Source organism: Calliphora vicina, chromosome 5 (assembly GCF_958450345.1).
Source record: "Calliphora vicina chromosome 5, idCalVici1.1, whole genome shotgun sequence".
Lineage (NCBI taxonomy): Eukaryota > Metazoa > Arthropoda > Insecta > Diptera > Calliphoridae > Calliphora > Calliphora vicina.
In genome coordinates, this window is record NC_088784.1 from 94,017,014 (window position 1) to 94,044,587 (window position 27,574).

Sequence of the window (27,574 nt, forward strand, 5' to 3'; positions counted from 1 at the left end):
GTGGAGTCAGTCTAACAGCTGATAATTTTTTTTTCGCTTATTAGTTCTAACAGCTTGTTCAAGGCGAATCTAATAAGGTAACCTCACGAGAACAGCTGATTACAGAACTAGCACGCGATAATGTCAAACTGCATATATAAAAAATATTCGCCGGAACGCCATTATGCCAAACTCCATATTTAAAAAATAAATGAATTCGCCTGTATTTATTTCAATTCGCCACTGCTGTCACCTTGTTAAATACGCCTTGAGCTTGTTCAAGGCGTATTTAACAAGGTGACAGCAGTGGCGAATTGAAATAAATACAGGCGAATTCACTTATTTTTTATATATAGAGTTTGACATACGGGCGTACGGGCGAATATTTTTTATATATGTAGTTTGACATTTGTGCGTACTATTTCTATAATCAGCTGTGCTGCCGATGGCACCTTATTAAATGCACCTTGAGCTTGTTTTTATATTTAAATATCCACATATTCTAATCGTATTAACAAAATATTTATTGTTTACATAAATAAGTAAAGCCCTCACTATTCAATTATCTACACTATATAATGTTTAAATACTTATTTGTTTAATTATTCATTTTGGTTTTTTGGCATTTGTTAAGACCAATCGTTGTTTTTGTAGAACTGCCACCACCTTGTATGAATTCGACTTGGATATAACCAAAGTATATTTATATAAATATACTTTGGATACAACTACATATTTTTAAATTGTTGTACTATACCAGGGGTGTCCACAAATTCCTTATGGAAGAGTAAACACCAATACATTTAAAGAAAAGCTACTTTTTATTCAATATTTGTTGTTGCTAAAACCAATTCATACAAAGAAAAAAGAAAAAAAACTCAGTTTCAACACACACATTTTTAAATTATCATACGATAAACAAAATCTACATGGATGATCGCAGTCGTCAATGTTTACCAGCAAAGCATACGAAAGTGTTGTTGCTTTCAACATGCGTGTATTCAGTGAAGAACGACAAAAAAATAATAAGACAAAGTTGTTTGTGTATTTTGTATTGCTCAAGGCGAATTTATAGAAGGTGACGACAGAACTACAACAAATACAACATATACAAAAACAACAGGTACTTTGTTTTTGTAAAAAGATAAGTGAACTGTCAAAGTTGCCTGTGGTTGTTTTTGCTTTTGGGTTTGTTGTATTTTTCGCCACAACAAACACAAGTGAATTGACAGTTCACTTGTCTAAACAACTGAATAAAAAAAATAATCAGCTGTTCTTCTGTCGTCACCTTCTATAGATTCGCCTTGGTATTGCTAGTGCTGAGTCAAGGCGAATCTATAGAAGGTGACGACAGAAGAACAGCTGATTATTTTTTTATTCGGTTGTTTAGACAAGTGAACTGTCAATTCACTTGTGTTTGTTGTGGCGAAAAATACAACAAACCCAAAAGCAAAAACAACCACAGGCAACTTTGACAGTTCACTTATCTTTTTACAAAAACAAAGTACCTGTTGTTTTTGTATATGTTGTATTTGTTGTAGTTCTGTCGTCACCTTCTATAGATTCGCCTTGTGCTGAGTGCTCTAGTGAGTATACAAAACACACAGCCTATAGCTAAGAGCAATTACAAAAACAAAAGAGTACCAAGAGTATATGGCTTGGGCATGACTGTACTATACAAATGTCAAACCTACTTGTTTTCATTGTTAAAACAAAAATAATTAGAACAAATACATACTGACTTTGAACGTAAAGATCTGTTTACAAAAACAAAAAGGCTATTGCTTTTGTATTTTTATTGTTGTTTTTCGGAACTTTAATCGCCTTATAGAATTTGTTTTTACTCAAGTCGTATATATATGTATTATTATGTCATGGCGAATCTATAGAAGGTGACGACAGAAGAACAGCTGTTTATTTTTTTTATTCAGTTTAGACAAGTGAACTGTCAATTCACTTGTGTTTGTTGTGGCGAAAAATACAACAAACCCAAAAGCAAAAACAACCACAGGCAACTTTGACAGTTCACTTATCTTCAAAGTAAATTAATAAAGTAGACTCAGTAGAACAGCTGACTATTTTATTTACTTTGGTCTGAACTGTCAATTCACTTGTGGTTGTTGTGGCGAAAAATACAACAAGCCCAAAAGCAAAAACAACAACAGGCAACTTTGACAGCTCAGACCTTAAACCAAAAACAAAATTAATTGTGGTTTTTGTAAATGTTGTATTTGTTGTAGTACTGTCGCTACTTTATTAATTTACTTTGCTTATCTTTTTACAAAAACAAAATACCTGTTGTTTTTGTACATGTTGTATTTGTTGTAGTTCTGTCGTCACCTTCTATAGATTCGCCTTGTATTATATGTCATATGTGTTATATGTAGTAATAATTTGCATATTTCTATAATTTGTATTCAGTATTTTTTAAATGAATCGCTTTGAATATATAGAGGCCAGATTAAATGAAAATGAAGTGTTTGTTAGTAGAGAATCACAGATAAAATTATACGATGGTGACCAAAAAGTAAGAAGTAGAAACATCCCGAAGAATCCATCTATATTGTAGATTCTACAAACATAGTATGTAAATTGTCTGATTATTCACATCTGTTTCCGTTTTGTCTAGACTCAATTTGAGGAAGGTGACTTAGTATTAACATCACATCGATTGTTTTGGGGAAGAGCCGGAGATATTGCAAAAGCGGCTGTTTGTTTATGTCTAAATTTAAAGTATGTGATTTCTGTTAGTGAAGAGCAGGCAAGTAATTTTATATTTGGTCGTAAAACACGTTTGATTTTACATTTGCGACAACCAGACAGCAACAAATTGCCTGGACCTCTAGATAATAGTACAAATGCATTCATAAAACTCTCCGGGAAACATGGTGTGCTGCCAGAATTTTCGATTGCATTGAAAGAGACATTAGAAGCTAAATTTTGGAATGTAAAACCAATCAGTAATGAAATCGAAAATAACCAAAAGGAGGACGTTACACATCAAGATAATATAACAAGAGAAACTAGGCTAAGAATGCGTACTGGTATTGGTGGTATTGAAAAAGCAATAGAGCAAAAAACGAAAGAAACAGACGAAAATATTGCTTTAGCTTTCCAAGATCTTAGAGTGCTGATGGGAATGGCAAAAGAAATGGTCTGCATATCGCGGGTAATCTGTGACAAAATACGTTCTCAAAAAGGAGACATTTCGAACGATGAGACCGTACGCTTTAAGTCCTATCTTTTAAGTTTGGGTATAGATGACCCTGTAACTAGAGAAGGATTCTCAAATGAGTCGGAATACTATAAAAGCTTAGCAGAACAATTATGTATTATGCTACTGGATCCTTTAGAGGTATACAAATATTTTAATATGTCTGTACATAGTTTTAAAGAAAAATAATTTATAGGAATCTGGAGGAATGATGTCTTTAGCTGACGTATATTGTCGTGTTAATCGTGCTCGTGGTTTGGAATTACTCTCTCCAGAAGATTTGCTCAACGCATGTCGTTTACTAAATGGTCCTATCAACTTGCGTTATTTTCCTAGTGGAGCTATGGTATTGCAGTTAGAATCGCAAGACGATCAATTAACAGCATCTGATACTTTCGATTTAGTACACAAATCTACCTCATTGGCAGTTGAAGAACTATCAAAGTTACGCAACATTTCATTGCTTTTAGCTAAAGAGCGTTTGTTGGCTGCGGAGCGTCTAGGGAAATTATGTAGGGATCAGTCGTTAGAAGGTTTAAGATTCTACCCAAACTTTATTCTAAACACTCCTTCTGGTTAACCATTAAAGAGAGACCGGAAAACTTTTTATTTTCTTTTCAAATAAATACTTTTAGTAAATTAAAATTATACTCTTTGTCTTTATTCCAAACACAATATTGTTAATATAATCTTACATGATTCATTTAAAATAGGATTACATTTCCTTTAAATATTGCCACTTTATTTGTATTCATCAAGGTCCAATAAAATGGTCTATTGATATTGAATTTTTTGGGCATCGAGACGAACCCAGTGCAAATGTCTGTTAAAAAATTAAATAAAAGAAATGAGTAAAAAGCTACAAAACGATACACATGTTTAACACATAATTTACAAAGAAATTTTAAAAAATAAAAGAAATGCTCTTAAGGATTTTATATTTTCTTTAAGATTTTAGATTTTGTAATAGAATCTAAGAATTTTGAGTAAAATTAAAAAAAATTTTAAAATTAAAAAAAAAATTAAAGGTAGTCTAAAGGTGTTTTCGCATACTTTCTTCATGCTTATAATATTTTCCCGGAAACTGGCACATTGTCCTTCCAAATTTTAACAATGGATAAAAGTCGTTGGAATAAAGTCTTTGAAATACCTTGTACTTGACAAAGATGTACCCCCTTATTTATAATCAATTTTTAAATTTATAAAAGGTTTATAATAAATTCTCAAAATCATTATTTTTTGTTTATAACTCATACATTGGTGTGCCCATTTTCCCGAATTTAAATAGCAACCGAATCCGTATAATAGCGGATATATATAAATTATTTGGGGCTTCGGAAATTTGACAGACATGGCTATATCGACTGTGTTATCTATAGCGATCCCGACTATATATACTTTATGAAGTCGCAAGTGTTGAAATTACTAACGGAATGACAAACTGTTGAAGCCAAAGTCAACAATACTGTTACGAAATTGTACTTGAATTAAAATAGAACGATTTTAACGGCTGATTTAAAAGTAGCATAATGCTTTCAAATAACAGTGCTGTAAAACTGTAACATATCTGTGGGCATTATTAAATAAAAGCATTCAGTTGATTTGATCGTAAGTTGGCAACGCTGTATTCGATTTCGAATATTCAGTTAAAGAACATTGTAGAAAGTACACCACAGATGGCGTAAGTATTAGAAACCTCTAGACAGTTAAAGAGAAATCTAGAGTGCAGATGGCAGCGAATTTATAAACGTGTATAAAAAAACACTGAGTGACTATTTAATTCTGTTGTTGTTGTACATTTTTAAATAAATAAAGAGTTGTTACAATTTTTAACTACTAAACGGCTTTTATTTGCAATCAAAAGTATCCGGTTTATTTAAAGGAAATAAGCAAACGTTTTGAAAAGGTTAAAACGTAACAATATGTTTCTTGGGTATAACTCATGTGAAATTTGTCTTGAAAAATACCGGCATATTTATCCCCTCTTCAAGCTATATTCCTGGTAACTAGTTGATATTTTGGACCGATTTCAACTATTTCGTTGTTGATACATTAAAAACACATTTGCCACATCAAATTATCTTCAAGCTAATTAAACTTTATTATAAATACAACAATTTTTTAAAGCGCTAACCGCTTACAATTTTTGTGCAATTACATATATCAATAATGTTGTTACATATTTTATTTACAACTTATTGACTGTTCCTTTGAAGAGTACAATTTTATTCGTATTTAACAAGATGTAATAAAATGGTCTGTTTATATTGAAATGTTTAGGCGGTTCCTCATACATGACCATCGTACATGCCATAATCATTGCTGTTCAAAAATTTTAATTTTTAAATAAATGGATTAGAAAAAAATACAAATATTTAAATACGTGTAGGGTAACATTAGTATGAGTGATTTAAAATGTTTGAACTATAATGAATATAGAATTTAGAATAGGCGTGCGAACATTAAGCATAAGGATCATAGCTAGAACTTTAAGTATATAAAAATATGTGTGCTTAGGTCATTGATAGGCGAATAGTTAGATTTTAATTTGTGTGCAAAGTGATGTTCAGCAAAGTTCTTAAGCTCAATTCCTGCTACAACATAGTTAATAAAAAAGCGGTATTTTTGGTTTTCCTTGAGTGGGGCTCTGGAAAATCAATTCTTAACTTTTTTTTATAAGTTATCTAACAAGACTCAATTTAAATCCTCTTCAAACGAAACTGATTTTATCTCAGATGAGGAGCTCGAACAAAATGAAAATATTTCCATTGCTCAAAGGCTAAAAGATATTATTAATAAATTCAAATAACAATAACGAAACCAAGTTATAATGTAGATTTGCAACTTGCAAAAGAAATATATCACTTTATTTCTGAAGGAACAAGAGGAAAATACTTGCAGATTTGTTATAAGTATTTGCAAACAGGTTTGCAAACCCCGGGTCGGGATTTCGGGATTATTTACCAAATCCCGAACAACACATAGCTGAAAAATATTGTTATTCCAAGTTTCGACAATGGTTGCGGTAGAAGATCAAAACCTATTTTCTAAAATTTACTTAATTCTACAATTATAAACACTTTACAGCTTTACCTATTATGGCTTATTATCATCACTAGATGATATAATCATATTGTCATCATATGGTAAAATATCATTTTCATCACTAGAATTAATCTAGCGAATAGGGGACGAAATCGAAGAACTTAAAATTGCTTCTTTTCTTGCAAAATAATTTGTCATTAAACTTTGCGATTTTGAATTTTTAAGTTGCTTATGCAAATCTTGATATCCGGAAAACAGATCAGTCAGTCCGCGATGAATCTTTAATTCTCTTTCCGTATCTGAATCTATATTAAGAATTTGATTTTGTAAAAAACAAAACTATAACCATTATATCAGTGATGCAAAATTGGTTTAATTTAAAAATGGTAAAAAGGTAAGGCCCTTAAGGGCTCCATCTAAAATTTCAAAATCTTTTAAAATTCTAAAAAAAAATTTGATTTAAAAATCGCATAAATTTGAATCCGTATAAAACGAGACCTGAGTGTATCTATCATTAGATATCCATATTGTCTATATTAATGACTTAGTAATCCAGATATAAGTCGAAAAGCATGGTTGTACTGGTTTTTCCTTTTATCTCAGCCATTTGTGGACCGATTTTCTTGATTTTAAATAGCAACCGAGAATTCCGGAGATATTGATGTATGAATCGTGTATGTAAGTTATTTGGGGGATTCGGAAAGTTGATTTCAACAGACAGACAGACGTACATGTCTTAATCGACTCTGCTTCTATATTTATCCAGAATATATATATTTTATAGGGTCGGAAAATTATATTGTTATATATATCCTTCTCACGAAAAAAGGTAAAATTGTATGTTAAAATCTGTTAACCAGTTTTTTTTTTTTAAAGACAAAAACCGAAACCGTTTAATGGATTTTTTAAAAGACAAAAACCGAAACCGGTTTTATTAAAAACACATTTTGAAAAATTATTTATAAAAACCGGCATGTCGAATTATTCGAAAATATTAAATATTGGAAACCAGTCGGTTTTTGAAGCAATAATAAAAAACGATTTCCGGTTTCGGTTATTAAATATATTTAAATTTCTTTTTAATTGCTTCAAACTTTTTAGCTTGACATATTATATTTTAGCTTGCTCATTCAAGCCGTATGGCGACCCTATATCGCAACCATTTAAATTACATTTACTGCAGATTAGATATCAGTTTATTTATTAATAGCTACATAAATACAAAAGAAAAATACTTGACAATGCTTTAATATGATTTAATTATTTTATATAGTTTTTTTTTTTAATTAACATTCCTTAATACTTCCTTCAAATAATACAATTTCATTAGTATTTGACAACGTGAAATAAAATTGTCTGTTCACAGTAAAACGTTTTGGTGGCGGCATGTTATTGAATGATCGGTTTTTTATTCGTATTACTAGGCAAAAATGAAATCAAATAAAAACAAAAAATATATAAAAACCATACAAGAAATATACACAGAAAATACACACAAAAAAAAATATATATATCGTTAGCTTTGAGTGCAAAAGACGCTAAGTGCATTTTTAAGACTTATTACATCTTGTTATATCATTTAAGCCGATTTAAAGCCTGTATTGACAAAAGACTTTGGTGGAACTTATAAGCACCAAAAACCCAAAAATTCAAGCACTTCAAGATCATTTTGTTGGAATTTGACTTGAATGCAAATGTAATTATGCTTTAGACTTTAAAAAAATATTTTTAAATTAAATATTTTTCAAACAAACAACATATAGCTTGAATTTATGTTTCCTTTTTACTGAAGAATACAATTGAAATAAAGTATAATTCAATTGCTTGACTATTACAGTTGCTTTCAACTTGAATTCCAGTAGAAATACTTATTGGGAATAAGTTATATTGAAATTTCCTAATCAATTTTATAAGAATCAAATACTTGGAGTTGAATCTATTATTACAAATTTTTGTTTCTTGTAATTTTTAAAATATTTAAATTCTAAAACTTGTGCCAATAAAACAAAAAGTCGACTTTTCCATTTTTTAAATTTTTTTTAATTGTCTTAATCATATATACCCTTCACCAAAGTTTACTTTAAGATAAAATTTCTAAAAAAAATTCGTACAAAATCCAATTTCGTATTAAGAAAAGTGGAAGACATTAAACTGTCGATTACATCATTAATATAATTTTAAAAGATTTACTTTAAAATAGTTTTACATTTCCTTTAAATATTGCCACTTTATTTGCATTCATCAAGGTCCAATAAAATGGCCTATTGATATTAAAATTTTTGGGTGGTTGAGGAATCGAGTACAACTGCATGGTCATGCCTGTTAAAAAATAAATTAATGAAATTATTATTATTAAAGACATATAATTACGACAAATTCATATATTTAGCATATAATTTACAAAGAACTTATCAGTAGTAAGTATGTACAGGGTGGGCCAACTTTGACTGACTGATTTGAAATGCTTATAACACTTTTATACCCTTCATCATGAGTGGCAAGGTTATACATAAGTTTGTCATTCCGTTTGTAATTTCTACATTTTGCATTTACGACCCCACAAAATATATACAGTGAGCCTCAAAAGTGAGTAAACACCAAAAATTATTTGTTTTTTTTTAAGATAATGAAAATTTTAAAATCTATCTATCGTTTAAAATATAAAAGTTTCGGTCTGTTGGAGATTGGTTTGATAAACAATGATTTAAGTCGGACTATAATGTTTTTCATGATCATAAAAAATCGACAAATTTACAGGTGTTTACTCACTTTTGAGGCTGTGTGTATATTCTGGATCGTTATAGATAGCGGATTTGAAAGTCTGCATGTTGAAATCAACTTTCCGTAGCCCCCAAACAATCTACATGCATGATTCATACATCAATATATTCGCTAAAGACCCGGTTCGGTTGCTATTAAAAATTCGAGAAAAACGGCCCACAATGGCAGAGATATAAGGATTTTTTACCTATTTGTATCTATATCTGAATTACTAAGTCATATTGACAATATGAATATCTAATTATAAATATTTCAAAGACCTTTGCAACGCCATAGTAAGTCGGACCAGCAATGTATCAAAATCGGGAAAAATATTTTTTAACCCAAATTTTAAAAAAAAAAAAAAAAAAAAAAAAAAAATGGAATTTTGAATTTTGAAATAAAACATTTTTGGTATAAAATTTGTTTCATTCAGAAATTTTGAAATGAAAATATGATTATCTAAAAATATTTATAATTTTAAAGTATAATATAAGATTCGGCAGATACAGACAGTCGGACGGACATACCAAGATCGTGTTAGTATCTGATGAGGACCCAGAATATATATACTTTTTGGTTCTACGACCAATATTTCGATATGTTACAAACGGAAAGCAATATCACTATACCCCTCATCTATTTTGATTGTAAAAATGCATTTCAAATCAATCAGTGAAAGTTGGCCCACCCTTTATAATAGCGAGTTTTTTATAAATTATTTTTTTCTAATTTTGAGGATTTTGGCGGTTGTATTTAAGTAAAATCTGATTATGTTTACCCGTTTCCATGGAAAGGGAGAAGCAAAAAATAGTACAAAAGTTCGATTTTAAAAATTGTGTTAAAGAAATTTAAGAGAGAATGATAGCCAAATAAAATTAGGTCAATGCCTCTTGTTAGTTTACCAAAACTGCGATTCGATTTCGAAGGATTTCTAAGAATGCAACAGTTAAAGAAATTCGGCTTATTATTATTCAATTCATTGGAAATGTATGCTAAATATTTAAGTGAAATCGGGAAACGTTAAAACTTTCCTATTAAATATTGAAGTTATGTTGTTATCATTAATTAAATTAACCTAAAATTTTAGCAAATAATTTGCAAATATTATCGTAATTTTCAATAATTAAATTAAAAGTAGATTAAATGTTTCTTTATTTTAATTTAAAAAAATATTTAATTTTTAAATATACCTACAATATTTTATTTAAAGTCAAGCTGACTGATTACATCGTAGATATTGTTACGAAATTGTACTTGAATTCAAATATAACGATTTTAAGGGCTGATTTACAAGTAGCATAATGCTTTCAAATTAACAGTGCTGTAATAGCAAACTGTAACATATCTGTTGGCATTATTAAATAAAAGCTTTCAGTTGATTTGATAGTAAGTTGGCAACGCTGTATTCGAATTCGAATATTAAGTTAAATAACATTGTAGAAAGTACACCACAGATGGCGTATGTACTAGTAAGATCTAGAATATTCGAATTTTGACGATTAAAGAACAATCTGGAGTGCAGATGGCAGTGTTATAAATAGTCGCAGAGGTTGCAGTCAGTTTATCAGAGACGCTTTTCGAATAAACATCAACTGAGTGCCTTAAAGTGTGTTGTGTTTTTCAAGTAAATTCGTGTACATTATAAAGTGTGTCTTTATTTCTGCAAATTTATAAACGTGTATAAAAAAACACTGACTGACTATTTAATTCTGTTGTTGTTGTACATTTTTAAATAAATAAAGAGTTGTTACAATTTTTAAACTACTAAATGGCGTTAATTTGCAATCAAAAGTATCCGGTTTATTTAAAGGAAATAAACCAAACGTTTTGAAAAGGTTAAAACGTAACAATATTATTTTACACGATTCATTTAAAATAGTTTTATACTTCCTTTAAAGAATACCACTTTAGTTCTATTTATCAAGGTCCAATAAAACGGTGTATTGCTATTAAAATGTTTGGGCATCGAGTACAACTTTAAGAGTATGTCCGCTAAAAAATTAAACTTAACAAAAAATTTATGTCAATCATAAATTACAATGGGTAAAAACAAATTGTTCTAAATTCTATTCATAGAAATAACGGAAAATCCTATTAATCAGTGAAGGATTTTATGCTGATTTTAAACTTTATCGTGATAAATACCAAAATATTGTTACGAAGATGCTTGGAACATTTAGCATGTTTATAAACATTTCCAGTACTCGAAACTTCTACTCATCAACAATGTTATTATGTTATTATGTAAGTATAACAACATTAATTGTTAAAACAGCTAACATTAACATAACTGCTAAAAGCTCTAGAAATAGAACATTCTAGTTTTGTCCGTTAAATAGATAATTCATGAAACTACTAGAAAATGGCACCGTGTATATAAATACTAATAGAGAATTGCAGTCAGTCAGTGTATCATAGGCGCTGTATTCTTGGACATTATAAGGTGTGTTTTTGAAGTGTATGTAATAAAAGAGAGTGACTATTTAAACTGTTGTTGTGTAAATTAAAATAATTAAATAGTTGTTATAATTGTAAACTACTAAACTGCTTTTATTTGCAATCAAAAGAATACGGTTTATTTAAAGGAAATAATTCACAGTTTTTAAAAGGTAAAAACGTAATAATATTTATACCCTTTTCAAGCTATATTCCATGAAACTGGGTGATATTTTAATAAATAGAATTTATTTTTGGTACAATAAAACAAAAACGCATTATTATTAAACATATTAAAAATACACTTTTTTATTTAAAAGTAATCGCTTACGATTTTTGTGCAATTATATCAAAAAATGTTACACGTTTTATTTAAAATTCTTTGACTGTTCCTTTAAAGAGTACAATTCTATTTGTATTTATCAAGACATAATAAAATGGTTTATTTATATTGAAATGTTTGGGAGGATCCTCAAACATGGGCATCGAGTAGGTCATCATTAGCATGCCTGTTCAAAAATTAAATTTGTAAGTAAATCGGTTATATAACTATACAACACAATGACAAATAAGCAAATAACATATATGTATAAAGCATTAATTTATAATAAATATACAATTTTGAAAAGGATAGGTCATAAGCATAAAGAAAATACCTAGAACCTTAAAACAGATATCAGTCATTTAGTTTTGATAGAAATTATGTTGAAATGTTTAGCTTTAAAGACATTATTTACGTCATAAAACCTAATACAGTAGGATGGCTCATATTTTGCACTTTTTGGATTTTTCATGCCCCCAAGATCGAAAATTGTTCTCAGTCGTCTACCAAATGCTGAAAATTTAAACAAAATCCTAAAATGTTTAGAGGACATACGTTTTATTTAAAGTTTCGAGTTTTTGTTCATAGTGGCAATATTTACAAAAATATTTTATAAATTAGATGTTTAAGAAATCCAATAAAAATATTAAATATTATTATTTAAACGCATAAATTTGCGCGACGTGTTTCATGAATCCACCTTTTCAATTTTGTGCAAGTTTATACAGAAAATTTATATTTGATAAAAATGTCAAATAAAAATAAGTTCAACAAAAGTTTTAATAATTTGTTTTTTCAAATTGTATAAATTTTAATTCTAAAATTGTTGAATGAAAGTTAAATGTTTGGAACAAACGAAGACTTTTTTTACATTCTAGCTGTTGGATAATGTTTTCGTACACAATGCCATTCAATCCAATAATTCTGTTCCAAAGTAACACAATTTTCACATGCACAAAATATTTACTATATTTTTCATCACTAAAATAAAGGCTAAACTTGATAAATACTATGGGAGCTCTACACCATCATTTTCAATGGTAAAAAATTGGTTTACTGAATTTCATTGTGGCAGTACAAGCACGTATGATGCCGAACGTTCTGGACACCCAATGGAGGTCTCTGCAACCGAAACTGAGAAAAATTATGATATGGTGTTGGCCGATCGGAGATTGAAAGTGCGAGAGATTGTGGAAGCATCTCACATGGCTCAATGGTTTCAATGATCACTTGGCTATGAGAAAGCTTTCCGCTAGATGGCTGCATTTGCCCAGTTTCCATGGCAAAAATCCATGAATTTAGCAACGAAATGCTCCTCATCCGATTTAGCACAGTGTGACTATTTCTTGATTTCTTATTTTAATCACAAAAAATACCTGTTTTGATGATCTCGACAAATCTAATTTTTCGGAAAGGATAAAAAATGGCGAAACATTGGACAAAGTGCATAGAGCTCAAAGGAGGCTACGGACAAATATTGCCCAATTTTCGCCATACTTAGAAGTATTATTTCAGAATTGTTAGAACTAATTTGTGCAAGATTTTATAAGGATAGCCGCATAATCAACATATTTATTGCCCAAACAAAATATATCAACAGATATAAAGACGAACATAGCTAGATCGTCATATAATCATATGAAGACCCAGAATATATATACTTTTTGGTTCTACGACCAATATTTCGTTATGTTACAAACGGAAAAACAAAATCACTATACCCCTCATCTTTTTTGATGGTGGGTATAAAAAGTAATAAACATTTAAAATCAATCAGAGAAAGTTGGCTCACCCTGTATAATAGCGAGTTTTTTTATAAATTATTTTTTCTAATTTTGAGGAGTTTGGCGGTTGTATTAATATTCCATTACCGAAAATTACCGTTTCTATGGAAGAGGAGAAATTCTATGTGTTAAAGAAATTCTAAAAATTTAAGAGAGAATGATAGCCGAATAAAATTTCTTCAATGCCTTTTGTTAGTTTACCAAACCTCCGATTCGATTTCGAAGGATTTCTATGAGCGCAATAGTTGAAGAAATCCTGCTTATTATTACTCAAATCATTGGAGATATATGCTAAAGATTTTACTGAAATCGAGAAATGTTAAAACTTTCCTGTCAACATGAATCTTTGCAAATTATTTGAGCAAATAATTTGCAAAGATTCTCGTCATATACAATAATTAAATTAAAAGTAGACTCTGTTCTATAAAATGTTTCTTTATTTTAATTTAAAAAAAAAAATAATTTTTAAGTATACAATATTTTATTTAAAATCAAGATGTCTGATTTCATCGTAGATCATTTTTCACACTATTCATTTAAAATAGTTCTACACTTCCTTTAAAGAATACCACTTTATTTCTATTTATCAAGGTCCAATAAAATGGTCTATTACTATTAAAATGTTTGGGCATCGAGTACATGTCCGCTAAAAATTAAATATAACAAAAAATAGATGTAAACCATAAACTACAATGAATAAAAACAAATTGTGCTAAATTCTATTCATAGAAATAACAGAAAATCCTATTAATCAATGAAGGATTTAATGCTGATTTGAAACTTTATCGTAATAAATGGCAAAATATTGTTACGAAGATTCTTGGAACATTCAGCATGTTTATAAACATTTCCAGTGCTCGAAACTTCTTCTTATCAACAATGTTATTAACACGCTGTTATTAACATTGTTTGTAAGTATAACAACATTAACTGTTAAAGCTGCTAACATTAACATAACTGCTAAAAGCTCTAGAAATAGAACATTCTTGTTCTGTACGTTAAATAGATAATTCATGAAACTACTAGAAAATGACACCGCGTATATAAATAGTAATAGAAAATTGCAGTCAGTCAGTGTATCATAGTCGCTGTATTCTTGGAAATTATAAATAAATAAACAGTTATTACAATTGTAAACTACTAAACTGCTTTTATTTGCAATCAAAAAGATACGGTTTATTTAAAGGAAATAATCCATCACTTTTAAAAGGCAAACACGAAACAATATTTATACCCTTTTCAAGTTATATTCCAGGAAACTGGGTGATAAGATTTATTGTTGCTACAATAAAATAAAAACCCATTCTAATTACACATATTATAAATACAATTTTTTTTATTTAAAAGCTTACGATTTTTGTGCAATTATATCAATAATGTTAATGTTACATATTTTATTTAAAATTGTTTAACTGTTCCTTTAAAGAGTACAATTCCATTTATATTTTGCAAGACATAATAAAATGGTTTATTTATATTGAAATGTTTGGGTGGATCCTCAAACATGGGCAGCGAGCACTTCATCATTAGCATGGCTGTTCAAAAATTAAATTCGTAAGTAAATCGGTTATAAAACTATACAACACAAAGACAAGTAAGTAAATAAGATATGTATGAATGATATAAAACATTTATTTATAATAAATATAGAATTTTGAATAGGATAGGTCATAAGCATAAAGAAAATAGCTGGAACATAAAGCATACTTTCTGTTTATTTCAAACAGATATCAGTCATTTAATTGTTGCATAGATTAAGTTGAAATGTGTAGCTCTAAAGTCAGTGTTTAAGCAAATATGTATGTACATTAGGATGGCTCTTATTTTGCACTTTTTGGATTTTCCATGCCTCCAAGGTCTAAAATTGCTCTCAATCATCAATCAAATGTTGAAAATTTGACCAAAATCATACAACGTTTAGAGGTAGCACATTTTATTTGAAGTTTCGTGTGTTTGTTCAAAGTAGCAATATTTTTAAAAAGTATTGTAGTGCAACTTCCAAATGTGCGTTACTTTCCCACCTCTTATCTGAATGTGCAACACTGCTCCTGTAGACAGGCATCTGTCAGTTGACACCTGTCAAAATTTGCTACGTTATTTAGTTTGACAGCCATTGATAGCAGACTATCGCGTGACTTGAGGCGAAAATGGAAAAAATTGAATTTCATGTTTCGTAAGCACTGCTAAGGTTGATAAATACTGTGGAATCTTTGCACCATCAATTTAAGTGGTAAAAAAGTAGTTTACTGAATTTCTTTGTGGCCGTATAAGCAACTTCCAAAGCAACAACCGAAACAATGGAAAATTTCACGATACGGTGTTGGCCGATCGGAGATTGAAAGTGCGTGAGTTTTCGGTAGCCATAGGCATCTGACATGGCTCAGTGGTTTCAATTTTGAATGATCACTTGGATATGAGTTTTCCGCAAGATATGTGTCACATTTGCTCACAATCGACCACGAACGCGATCGTCTAACAACTGTTTGGCTTTGCACAGTAGTTTAGAAATGTTTTTTTTTTTTTTGGAAATAATTCGGTATCTGGGGAACTATTAGATATATTGTTACGAAATTTATCATGGTTGGAGGTGAGATGCTTTTGAGTTGATTTAAATATTTAAATATAAATAGTCCTTGAACAGATCTATAAAAAATACGCTATTAGTCGAAGAGATATTCAAGTCTATTGATTATTTTTTTTAATTCTGCTCGATCTTTTTATGGTTTTTTAAATATGATGGGCCTATGGACTACATTCATATATATGCGTAAAAAAAGAATCAAAGCATTTAACTTTAAGAGCTGCGTTTCTGATAGAAGTGTTCGGTGCTCTTTTAAAGAGTTGTTCGACTTCTTTTGCCTTATCTGTTAGACCTATTTTCTTACTCATCCAGGTTTCAATGTTCAATACCTCTATATACTGTTCACCAAATTATGCTTTAAGATAAATTGTTTAAATATTTTTAGGTAAACAAAATTTAAAAAAAAAAAAATTTGAAAATTCTTTTTTAATTTTTATTTAATTTAAAAAAAAAATATTAAAAACAAAAAAATTTTTCCCAGAAAAAAAATCGGGGATTTTGACCCAATGTTGGTCAACTTATATACATCGTTGAAATCTACTTTGACTTAGTAATCCAGATATAGATACAAAATAGGACAAAAATCGAGGTTGTCCCGGTTTTTTCCTAATATCTCAGGAATCAAAGAAAAAGTTATTTTACATTTTCCTTTTTTGTATTAAAACTTTTCGGTTTTATAGGAAACAATTTTTAATTGAAATTTTTTGTTCAACATTTAATTTTTTTGAAAATATTTCGAAATACTCGACAACTTCAAATAAAATGTTCGACCTGCAAACATTATTCGATTTTGCTAAAATTTTCAGCATTTAGTTTGTGATAACGGAGAATAATTTTACACCTTGGGTCATCCTAGTATGCATAATTATGCCAATCTTAGATTTTTCAAATATTTATTTGAACCTACATAACTTTTGTAATAGCAAACATAGTTAAACAATTATTATGATGTTATTGTTATTTAGTATAGTTAAGCATTTATTCAAAATCGATTATTTTATTTTTCACATGTTCATTAATAATCGTTTTTAAAATTTGTATTTTACCTTAAAAATAAAGTTCAATTTAATAAATAGATTTCAATTCTCCCACAAAAACAGGCATATTTTGTTGAGTTTTTAAAATGTAGTAAAATTTGCGATTAACATTGAAATATTTAGGTCCATCAAAATTAATCATTAGAGATTCCGTCACACATATTACAGCTATAATTAGTTAAGATAATATTATTATAAATTAGTTACCAATTAGTAGTATTAGATTATTAGACTTGTAAGCTACATATTAAATAGTGAAATACTACTCTGCTTAATTAAATAAATTAAACTAAATGATTCTTATTCCAGGTGATCATCAAAAACCGATAACACAGTGCAACAGTGAAAAAAACACACGATCATGACTATATAGGTTCGACTCTACTATCAAAGGGTAGTAAAACCCTATACTCAGTTTGTCCATTTTGGTGACCGATTTTTTTTTTATGGGCCCCCAAAGTTTCTGAAAATCAGTTGGGCATCTAAAATAGGTGTCATCAGTTTTTGGTTAACAGCTAATTCAGACTTTGTGATACGGCTTAACTTTATATGGCAATAATATAGCTAAGATTCCGCCAAATAAATTTTGTTATAATTTTTTCCAAAAAATAACTTTTTCGTGCATTTTTGTTGAAAAAATATAGGAAGAAACATTTTTTTTACTTTTTTTAGAATAACTTCCATGGTCTCCTAATTTTTCACTAACAATATTTAGCAAAGTTGTAGCTACGGTAAAGTTGAACAACTCTTGAGAACATATCAATGCATTCTGAACGTGTGAATTAGCTGTTAACCAAAAACTGATGACACCTTTTTTAGAGGCCCCACTGATTTTCAGAAACTTTGGGGGCCCATAAAAAAAATCGGTCACCAAAATGGACAAACTGAGTATAGGGTTTTACTACCCTTTGGTAGTAGAGTCGAACCTATATTGTCATGATCTTGTGTTTTTCCAAAAGTCTTCATTTGTTGCATAATGTAATTATTTATGTAAACAAACTTTTGCATAAAATAGATTGCTGTACAATGTCATTATTATATTTTTTTTTAAAAAGGTTATTCAGGAATACAAAATTAGTATTTAAGTAATATTGTTTTATGCTAAATTCCCAATTTTTAATTTGATAAATTCACTGAAATTTATTGTTGGGGGATAAGCTAGTTCCTATGCGCATTTCACTGGTTGCTTAGGCCAGATCATCAGGAAACCTTTTCCCAAAAGGCTTTAGAAAAACTAAAGATATTATAGAAATAAAACTATAGAGTTTTTGAGAATTACAGACACTCAAGCTTTATTTGTAAAAATATCAAAGCTTAAACAAAACATTAACAATAAACCGTGATTTATCTTTTTTTTTTCTTAAAAAATAAATTCAAATTTTCAAATATTTATTGAAAAAAGTAGCTACATTTTTCCATCATATATTTGATCTCTTACAGAAGATATGAGTTCCTACTTGAAGGCTGGTTTGTGTATCTTTTGTTCTACAATTGATTGTTTATTCCCTTACAATACATTGCTCAAGATGCTCCTATTCCGATTTTCACGAAAAAGTATTTCTCGAGCATTTTTTTCTTAGGTGCTTTCAACAAATGTGTAAAATTTTTTTGAATTCGAATTATGAAATTTTGAAAATTTGAAATTGTATCTGAGTTCCATATAATGATTTTAAATTAAATCATTATATGGAACTCAAATGCAACCCAATAAGCATCAAAGCCCCAAAAAATTCAAGCACTTGAACATTTTGTTGGAATTTGACTTGATTGCAAGTGTAATTACGCTTTAAACTTGAAAAATATTTGAAAAATTAAATATTTTTCAAACAAAAAACATATTGCTTGAATTTATATTTCCTTATTACTGGAGAATTCTATTGAAATAAAGTGTAATACAACTGTAATTCAATTGCTTGACTATAATTCAAGGCTTGAATTACACTTGCTTTCAACTTGAATTAATGTAAAAATGCTTATTGGGAATTAATAAACAATGTGAAATTAGTTAAGAATATTATTTACAATTAGTTGAAATCAAAAAAAGAATAATTTATTTGCAACATGATTTATTAAAAACAAATGCAATATAAATTTAATTTAAGAATGTTCAAGAATTTCATAGGTTTTCCAGTTTAATGATTGCTCCTTGAGATAGTAATCAATGCTTTCATTTGAAAAATGCTTGAGTGCCTTTAAAAAATATAATTTCGTTAGTTTTACTGTGAATTATATGGTAAAATCCGTGATCAGCTTTGAATATTTTTGGTATAACAACGGAGCAATGAGAAACACGAAAACCTAAAATGATAAATTAATATATTTTTAAATTAAATGTAAAATATATTTGTTGTAAAGGCCGAATCATAGCATTAGATTAGTTTCCAAAAGTGCTAACATCAATTTTCCATGAAAATTGAGATTTTAATACAAACTATTTGAATAACACTGCCTTTACAATTATTTCGTTATTTCATTTTGGCTAAATTATTATCTCAGTCAAGTTGAATTGAATATAACTTATTGTGTGATGGACTAATTCATTATCGCCCAGACCAAACGCCAAAAAGTATACATTCCCCTTTCTCTATGCAGATCCATTGAGAAGGAACTTTAGGAAATTCGAAGGTTTAGGGGGTACAACCGGGTAAACTCGGTAACCTTATATCTTCCAAACTAATATATGTTGATACAAACAAAATTTCAAATGCTTCTTTATCTATTTAAAAAATAAGAAAACAGGCATTTGGTACTTTTTTGAAGTTCAAATCTTTTAGGGGAGAAAACGGGTGAAAACTGTAATTTGGTACTTTTTTGATACCTCATGTATGTTTTAAATTAATAAGCATAGAAATAAATTTCAAATCGTATTCATTGCTTTTAAAAAAATAACAAATGTAGATTTGGTACTTTTTTGAAAAAATTGGAACAATTCAGGGGTAAACATTTTATTTATTTTTGGAAGATTTTTTCATGAAATTGACATAAACATACATATGAATATTTTATTAAACAAAATTATTAATTTTTCAGCCACAGCTGAAAAGGAATTATTAAGCTGTCTATTATTACAACTTCTATGGTCGGAATTCTTAAGCTTTTTAATAAAACAATAGATTTTATTGATTTTATATCGATGAAAAATATGAGTGTGACAATACTAGACTATTTATTAAAAAATAAAAAAAATACTAGCTGAACCCCGTCCGCGTTGCTGGCCTTTAGAAAACATCTGTTTTATATTGCATCTCGATCTCGATTTTAATATAAAGTCTCGGAAAAAGTCGGTAATCCAACCATCAATGTTAATACAAGTGGTGGCATTTCGGCTGGTTCCAATGAATTCAAAAATTAAGTAGGACAATTGACGACTTGTTTTTCGTTCATTACTGTGTCAATCGATTTGTATTTTATTGTTTCGCCAGACACTTTCAATTGTATTTGGTCATCGAGCTTGTTAACATCACAATTTTTTGATTAAAAGTAGATTTCATATGGAGATTTCTTATTCATGCACCTAATATGCAAGAGTAAACAAAATTGTTTATCACAGACCGAAAATCAAAAAGCTGACTACACACTGTTACCCAAAAGGCTTTTCTAAAGATTCCGTGAAAATTTTATCAAAATCGGTCCAGCTATTTTTGAGTCCATACGGAACTTACATACACACATCCATTTTTATGAAATATATAGCATTAGCGGTATAATGTAAAAATTGGATTTTTACACGCCCCTCCGCCCACAGACCGAATATTAAAAATCTGACTATACACTGTTACCCGCTGGGCAATTCTGAAGATTCCCTGAACACATCATCAAAATCGGTGCAACGGTTTTTTATATATATAGATGGCATTAGCGGTATAATGTAAAAATTTGATTTTGCTCCAACCCTCCGCCCACACAACGAAAATCAAAAATCTGACTAGGCTATTCTGAAGATTCCCTGAAAATTTCATTAAAATCGGTCCAGCCGTTTTTGAGTTCACTCGGAACATACATCCATTTTTATATATATATAGATGAAAAATGTTTGTATGAGAAAATTCGAAAATCTTCTTTACGAAATCACCGAATGGACCTAGTATTTTAGGTGTCAAAAACCATATTCAGAAAATTTCCTTTCCAATGATACCAGTTTGGAGCTAATCGGTTGGATGGTCTCAGAGTCTATAACGGACATAGGTAGAAACATTTTTTGTATTTTATATATATAGAAGAAAGAAAGATTAGAAAATTCCCGGGAATGAAAAAAATTTAATCTCCTTCCGGAAAGGAAAAAAGTCCGGGAAATTTTTTACCCCTATTTTTTACACCCAAAAAGTGTGAAATACATTTCAAATCAATCTGTGATCTTTCATATTTTGTACCAAAAATCGATTTTTAGTATAAAAAACGAAAGTATCTTGTGGACAAATCCGGGTAAACAATTTGGTACTTTTTTTTAAATGTGGATACAGATTTGTATCTGAATTACAAAAAATGTACGCAAAATTTTATATTTTGAAAACTCACACTCTGGGCGTGCCAGAGTGAAAAGCGAAATGGGTACTTTTTCTCCTAATGGTACTTATTTAATATTATAAATTACTTTAGAGAGCTTTTTAAACCACTACACAATTTTGATGTATTGTGATGTTCCAGTAGTACAAACATGGTCCAAATTATAAATTCTATGGCGAAGTTTTATTTTTTTTTTTTTAAAAATTTTGAATTTTTCTAGACGTTTCTCCACATAATTTATGATAACTCAAAGAAGGTTAGTCCGATATTATTAAAATAAACTTAGAAAAGTTTAGATTTACAGAACCTTAAATCCGTTTATATAATGGGTTTTAATCGGCTCAGTAGTTTCCGAGTTATAATAAGAAATTGAAGCAAAAAAATATATTAAAAAATTTGATTTTAAAAAAATCATGAAAAATCGAAAAAGGCAAAAATTTGTCATGCTAACTGCTTTATCGCAAAGCCACATGTAATGGGAACAAAATGAGATATCCATCATAAAAATCGATGGATTCTTTTGGAATTTATTCACAATTAAGTTAATTCGCTCATTTTCACAAAATGTTAGTTTTTTGCTAGTTAATGTTCTACTTTTGATTGACTGAATTTTGAAAACATTTTCCCCTTGCTATGTACAAATTTTCACATATATATTGCGTTTGAATCGGCTCAGTAGTTTCCGAGTTATAATAACAAATTGAAGCGAAAAAAATGTTTTATGTGAAAATAGCAATTTTTTGTTGTTTTAAAAAATCTTGAAAAATATAAAGCGGCTGAAATTGTTCAGACTTATTGCTTTATCGCAAAGCGACATGTAATAGGAACAAAATGAGATATCTACAATAAAAATCGATGTATTCTTTTCGAATTTATTCACAATTAAGTCAATTCGCTCATTTTCACAAAGTTTTACTTTTTTGTTTGATATACCTAAAATTTAGTAGTTAATGTTCTTCTTTCGATATAAATATAGTTCAGTTGAAAAATATACATACGTATAACAAAATCTAAATAAAATTACTTTGATTTAACCCTCAATAAGGGCTAACGTTAGTAAACTAATTTTGAGAAATGGTGTCTTAATATTAAATATGGAACAATTTATTCGGCTCCTTATAAAAGAGAACCAAACAATTACTCTATTCAATCCTTGTGTGTCTTTCAACTATATACATGAATTCAAAATTAGTTTTTTAAATGACACAAGAAAAATCATAAAGTGTTTTGTTTAATACAGAATTTATTTCATCAAATTTATAAATCTGTTGCTATACACATTAACAATTACATATATAATTTTATATTTTTTCTGTGCCAGTGTTAAGTAAATTCACAAATTTTGATCACAAACATTGACGTAAAAGCACAAAGTTTTCAAATAAATATTTTTTGAATTTGCAGAATACAAATATGAAATATTGGCTTTATTGCAGTACTTTCCAGACTTGAAGTTTTATGTGCCGTTTTTCTATAGCGAATGAGCGTTTTGAGTGGACGTTTTACATGTATTTTGTTTTTGTTACAATAACAAAACACATATAAAATTTCCACTCAAAGTACTCGTTCGCTATAGAAAAACGGCACATAAAACTTCAAGCCTGGAAAGTACTGCAATAAAGCCAATATTTCATATTTGTATTCTGCAAATTCAAAAAATATTTATTTGAAAACTTTGTGCTTTTACGTCGGATCTACAATAGATGCCTGGAAATATTTTATTATTGATCGTCTTGAGATGATTTGCATCGAGAATGGCTTATTGACCTCAAAACATGGAAATAAGCAATCATAACTTATGACTGGTAGTATAAAATAAAAGAAAAAAAAAAAAAACAAAATAAATAAGATTAAAATATAATAAAATCCGCAACATAGAGACATACATATGTACTTATGTATTATGTTTAGAAGTAAAATGGACAGTGAGTAATATTTTCTGTCATGAATCGAAATGACGAAATGCTCGCTACTGCTAATATAGTTATTAATCGCAATTTACTATTTTAATTTTTATGCCAGTTTAAGAAAGTATTAGTTAGAGTATTTAGTCTAAGGAATAAGCTCGATAACCAGATTTTTTAAAATTAATTTCAGATTTATATTTTAGCTGAAATGCAGAGATTTTAATCATTTCAAAAAATAACTGAACAAATTTTCTAAAGCATCATTTCAATACATTTTATTAAGCCATTCCATAATGAATTTGAATTAAGGAAAAATTTAATGATTCAATAATGAATAGATAACACAGGGCAGCAAAATGGAAACAATTTTAGAGGCTTAAACCACTACACAATTTTTATATATTGTGTTTTTGCAGTAGTACAAATATGGACCAAATTTTAAATTCTATTGAGAAGTTTTTTTTTTAAATTTTTTTTGGACGTTTATCTACATAATTTATGATAACTCAAAAAGGATTAGTCCGATATTATTAAAATAAACTAAGAAAAGTTTAAACTTACATAACCTTTAATTCGTTTATATATTGTGTTTTAATCGGTTCAGTAGTTTCTTAGTTATAAAAACAAATTGCAGAAAAAAATATATATACATATGTATGTATTTCATGTAAAATATAATAGTAAATTTTTGTCTTTTAAAAAACTCATGAAAAATTGAAAATGGCACAAATTGTTCAGGTTTATTGCTTTATTTTAAACCCACATATAATAGCAATAACATGAGATATCGATCTTAAAAATCGTTCGATTCTTTTCGAATTTATTCAATATTAAGTGAATTCGCTCATTTTCACAAAAAAAAAAATTCACAATTTTAGAAAAAGCAAGTAAGAGAGCTATATTCGGCTGTGCCGAATCTTATATACCCTTCACCAAATTATACTTCAAAATACAAATTTTAAATATTTTTTGGTAAACAAAATTTTTTTTTCTAAAATATTTTTTTTTTCAATTTTAAATTTTTTTTGTTTTTAAATTTAAAAAAAAAAATTTTGATTTTTAAATTTATTTTTTTTTTTTGGTGAAAAAAAATATATACGTCATTGCAAAGGTCTTTGAAATATCTGTCATCAGATAGCCATATTGTTTATAATATTGACTTAGTAATCCAGATATTGGTCAAAAATCGCGGTTCTCCTTGTTTTTTCCTCATATCTCGGCCATTTGTGGACCGATTTTGCTGATTTTAAATAGGAAACTTCTCGAAAGCATGTCTAACTGAATTATTGAAGATTTGGATCCAGAAGATATCTGTGGTCTTCAGAAAATTGATTTCAACAGACAGACATGGCTTAATCGACTCCGCTATCTCTAAGGATCCAGAATATATGTATATACTTTATAGGGTCGGAAAATTATATTGGGGAAATTACAAACGGAATGACAAACTTATATATAATCTTCTCACGAAGGTGAAAGGTATAAAAATTTAAAAAAAAACCTATCCATAGATTTCAAAAATTTTACCATTATTTTACCATGATGAATCAAATCTATCTAGTTAGTGAAGCCTTTTTTTTTTTGATGTTGACCTGTGTTATATATGTCGTAGGAAAAGTCTGTGAATTGTTTAGCATTACATATCTATATTGTCTATATTAATGACTTAATAATTCAGATTTAGATACAAAATTGGTCAAAAGTCGTGGTTTTTGGATTATATCTCCACCATTTAAAGATAGATTTTTCCGATTTAAATAGCAATAATTGGACAATAGTGGATATATTGATGTATCAATCATGCATGAAAGTTAATTTCAACAGATTGACGGACATGGCAATATCGACTCCGCTATCTATAACGATCCAGAATTTATGAAACTTAATGGGACAGCAAATGAAAAATGTAGAAATTATATGTACCCTTGCCACTCATGGTGAATGATAAATAAATTAACATTATAATGACACAAATTAATAGACGGCAGACCTACAGACCCCCAAAAAAGAAAAATATTTGATTTAAAACAAAAAATGAGATAAAGTCACATACAAATAAGAAAAACAATCATTCACATTCTCCTTCTAAATCTTAGACACGGATCTTCCTCCATGTGTTAAAATCAATCAATAAAAGTCAGTTTTCTTTGCACTACAAAATATTTCTTTTAATTATTCCAAACACAATATCTTTTTTAAGCTACGAGTATTTTCAGTTTTATGTTTTAAAGTTCATCTTTGATTTCATTTGTACTGGTTGTGGAACTGGCCGAATTAATAATTTCACCAATTTGACCAGTAAATAAAACTAAATTTGTAGCAGATGCTGCTGATGTTTCAGATGAAGTGTTCTGTAGAATCTTAAACACAAATGGATGTTCAATTTTGAACTCTTTGATTTCAGTTAAATCAACAAGAGCTCGTTTCTTTCTTATGACCATGCCTAAATATGAGGGACGAAAGACAAAAATTTCACCGATAAATAGAGATATAATGAGTTTAAAAATAGTCTAAAAAACCAAACTAATTGTTAAGTAATTAGGAAATTTAAAATAAATAAATACGATAGAATTGTAGAAGTGTTAAAGATAGAAAGCAGAAAATAAAATATGTAGTGTGCATGCAAAATGTGTAGGATTATAGGAGCAAAATTTATAAGATTATAGGAGTATAATGACCAGCACCAGGGAGTGATAATAACAAGTTTGATTGGCATAACTCTGGAAAAACAGCAGCTGGAAAGTTGAGATTTTTAACACAAACTAAGCCACGTTAAAAAAATGGTTTTTCGATTCTAATAAATGCTATTATACAGGTCTACAATGATGTTGGTGACGCCAAAACTAAAACTGATTTTAACTGTATCCAATACCCTGTGTAGTTTTCGAGAAATTGCAGGGGTAAAGCAATGAAAATAAACCTTTAAATCTTGATGAAAACGTTTCTATTTGTTCTTCGGTCTAGGGTCCAATATTTTCAGGAAACTTGTCTAAATGACTGTGCAGATAATATACTTTTATGGTCATATTACTGCCAAGATTTTTAAAGCAAATTTTCAGGTTATGAAATTTTTCACAACGCACAGTGGTATAGAAAAAAAAAACAAGTAAGAAAGTATGATCGGCCAAGCCTACACTAAGTAAAAGAGCAAAAACATTTTTCTTTTAAAATTTCAATAATTTATATTTTTGAGTGATTTTCGGAAGTGGGCCTTATATGGGGGCTATGATCAATTATGGACCGATCACCATGAAATTAGGTCGTGTGATTTGTGTCTATATGAAAGTTTATACTATGTTAAATTTTGTGAGTATACCAACATTTTTAAGCGATTTATGCACGTTAAAGTGATTTTCGGAAGCGGGTCTATATGGGAGCTATGACTAATTATGGACCGATCGTAAAAAAATTTGGTGACATGAATTTTGTATAAATAAAACTGATTTGGAGCGCAATTTGTGGAGATACATTTATAAATTAAACATTTATGACCGATAAAGTCCAATTTCGGACGGACATTTGTATGGGGGCTAGGTGAAATAATGGACCGATTTCAGCCAGTTTCAACAGGCTTGGTCCTTGGGTTGAAAAAATAATACGTACCAAATTTGAAATATCTTCAAAATTACTCTGCGCACAAGGTTTACATGGACAGCCAGCCAGCCGACCAGACGGACGGACATCGTTTAATCGACTCAGAAAGTGATTATAAGTCGATCGGTATACTTTAAGGTGGGTGTTAGACTAATATTTTTGGGCGTTACAAACATCTGCACAAACGCATAATACCCTGCCCACTATGGTGGTGTAGTTATACCCTACACCACCAACTAGTTACGTAGCTAGTTTGTAACTGGTTGTCACCCTAAATGATAGGTAAAATAATTAGTTCGGGTCAGTCTCCTAGAACAGCTGTTATAGGTTTTCTAAACCTTTTGACTGTGTTTTCTCCATAAATGTAACAAGAAAACACATTTTGGTCATTGGGAAAACTTTTTCGCGA

General features: G+C 29.1%; 2 protein-coding genes across 10 annotated transcripts in view; one reads left to right on the plus strand and one right to left on the minus strand.

Moving 5' to 3' along the window:
* LOC135959872 (antitrypsin-like) overlaps positions 1–27,574 on the minus strand; it is a 64,280-nt gene that overhangs the window by 7,613 nt on the left and 29,093 nt on the right. For 2 of the 9 annotated variants that reach the window (XM_065510986.1, XM_065510976.1), the window contains exon 4: positions 25,713–26,014. The exons of 2 other annotated variants lie outside the window; for them this stretch is intronic. In XM_065510986.1, the coding sequence (XP_065367058.1) occupies positions 25,797–26,014 (218 nt within the window). In that variant the 3' untranslated portion in view covers positions 25,713–25,796. Of the gene's footprint in view, positions 1–8,253; positions 8,558–11,715; positions 11,947–14,852; positions 15,079–17,184; positions 17,330–23,292; positions 23,467–25,712; positions 26,015–27,574 lie in introns of those variants that run through there. 5 more of the 9 variants (XM_065510982.1, XM_065510981.1, XM_065510980.1 and 2 more) reach the window with 5 other exon arrangements.
* On the plus strand, positions 2,364–3,838 carry LOC135962124 (vacuolar protein-sorting-associated protein 36-like). The gene is made up of 3 exons (XM_065513875.1): positions 2,364–2,506; positions 2,609–3,334; positions 3,390–3,838. The coding sequence occupies exons 1-3, from the start codon at positions 2,411–2,413 to the stop codon at positions 3,771–3,773; spliced, it is 1,206 nt and encodes a 401-aa protein (XP_065369947.1). The 5' UTR covers positions 2,364–2,410; the 3' UTR covers positions 3,774–3,838.